Here is a 2161-nt window from a genome sequence, read left to right as displayed (position 1 = left end):
TATATATATATATACACCTGTGTGTAAGTGTGTGTGAGTGTGTAGATGAAAAGAAGATTACACACAATTTCTTATACAAATTTTTAACATGTGTATTCATATAATTACGACTCATACACACATGATATCTTCGCGCAATATTGTTGCAAGCAACTGAACTGAAATACTCATAATATACACATATAGTTTTCCACATACACACACATACACACACATATATGTATACATGTATATGTATAATTATGTATGTATATGTATGTTTGTATATGTATGCAAGTCTTTGTTTCTGTGTGTTTTAACGATCACAGTTAAGTAGAACAAATTTTCGAAGGAAACTAGACAGAATTCTATATAAAATGATTTTTATGTTTTAATTTAGTTTTATTTGATTTGGTATTACCAATTGTTCACATCTTTTGATGCTCTTGTTCTCTCAGGGATTTCTTTACTAGAACTGTATTTCCTCTTACAGATTGGCAATTAAATGAAAAAAAAACAACTCTATATGTTTTCATAGCTGCTATTACATCGCAATACAATTAGTTATTTAAAAAAAAAAGGATTAATAGTTAAAGAAAAAAAACTTTTATTAATTAATTTTGATTATAATGATTTGATTTAATTCATTTTTTTCTTATTAATATTCAAAAGATTTACTTATTTATCTTTTATTTAAGAAATTAATAAAAAAAGAATAACAGTTATAGTAATGATAATAAGTATAACAATTAGTGATAATATTAATAATAATTATAATTATAATAAAAAAAGTTGCAAGATTTTTTCCGCAAAAATAAAAGAAAAACAGTAAAGAATAAGCTTTAAAAAATTTGCAATAAAATATTTGAATATTTTGCACTTCTAGGGGTGTTAAGATGTAGAAAATCAAAGTGCTATTTTAAGTGAGTCATCATTTGGTGCCTTACTACACTGGCCTTGGTATGCAGGAAAGATTTTTATTTTGAATGCATGTGCTCTCGAAGTGTGTTTCGTATACTCTTGTGACAAGAGTATTTCAAGCTGAGGAAGGGATGTCGCTCCGACCAATCTTCCGGCAGCATTTTGTCCGTAGACAGCAAAGCCTTTGGTCTCGTTACCCCGGACGCAACAGCCTCCAAGCCAAATCAGGTCTGGCACGTTAACTCCATTGCCAATGGTTACTTCTGGATCCACCGAAGGAACGGCACCAGCAACAAGATATAGTTGAGGCTTCTGAGCTTTCTCTTCAGTCGCTGATGAATCTGCCATCATTGAGGGTAGCGAACCGGAAGTGCCAATATTCCTGGTGTTGGCCGAGTTGGTTGATTTGGTGGCCATAGGTGTAGCAATAGTGGTAAATGGAGTTGTTGATGACTGCGTTGGTTCTGTACTCTCAGTCACTGTTTTTTCTGCATCTATTTGAGGAACACCACATACATCCACGGCATATTTAATTATCATTTTTGCTGCTTTTTTCCATTCTTTATAGAAGTCCATATGCATTGGGACTGTGTTCGTTAAAGCGAATGCTGCAATCTTCGTATCTATTTGGTGACCGGCCAACTGTGGAGGTAGAAGATGACCAATACGATAGGTGGTGGTGAAATCATAGTCACTCGGTTGGGGCTGGTACTTGCCAACGGCGCATTGATCGTTCTGAATTTCATCTTCGAGTTCACTCAGAGCTGCCAGACCTTTCTTACGATATTGAACAATGTAAAACCAGGATGCACGTGCTTGTTTATCGATCAAAGCTGAAAAGAATATAAAAAAAACGACGTGAAAATATTATAAAAATTAGACTCATAAATGTGTGCGTACACACACATACACGCACACGCACACGCACACACACATAAACACACACATACACGCATGCACACAGATAAATATACATATATAGCTATATACGTAGGTACATAAATGCTAAATTAAGATTACTTTAAATACTTTAAAGCAATTTTAAGAATAACTGAGCATTTTCTGTTGGGAAGACTCAATACAGAAACTAGAGTGAAATTTATTATAAAATTCGAGTCGACTGTGACTTTAAGTTTTACCTGTTATATTTAACCAGAGTTAGCAAGTATCAATCAAAACGAATTTTATATGTATATGCGTACGTCCGTGTGTTTGTAAATATTGTGTGTATAATACATATACATATATATATATATATATA

At 32.9% G+C, this 2161-nt stretch overlaps 1 protein-coding gene across 6 annotated transcripts in view; it reads right to left on the bottom strand.

Moving 5' to 3' along the window:
• Positions 1-345: 345 nt before the first annotated feature.
• The window catches only part of LOC106884390 (uncharacterized), a 628567-nt gene continuing 626751 nt past the window's right edge, over positions 346-2161 (bottom strand). For all 6 annotated transcript variants that reach the window (XM_052967966.1, XM_052967968.1, XM_052967967.1 and 3 more), the window contains one exon: positions 346-1733. In XM_052967966.1, coding sequence (XP_052823926.1) covers positions 886-1733 — 848 coding nt within the window. In that variant the 3' untranslated portion in view covers positions 346-885. The remainder of the gene's footprint in view (positions 1734-2161) is intronic.

This window comes from Octopus bimaculoides, chromosome 5 (assembly GCF_001194135.2).
Source record: "Octopus bimaculoides isolate UCB-OBI-ISO-001 chromosome 5, ASM119413v2, whole genome shotgun sequence".
NCBI lineage: Eukaryota > Metazoa > Mollusca > Cephalopoda > Octopoda > Octopodidae > Octopus > Octopus bimaculoides.
The sequence above is the reverse complement of the archived record's forward strand: the minus strand, read 5'-3'. Positions and strand labels throughout refer to the sequence as shown.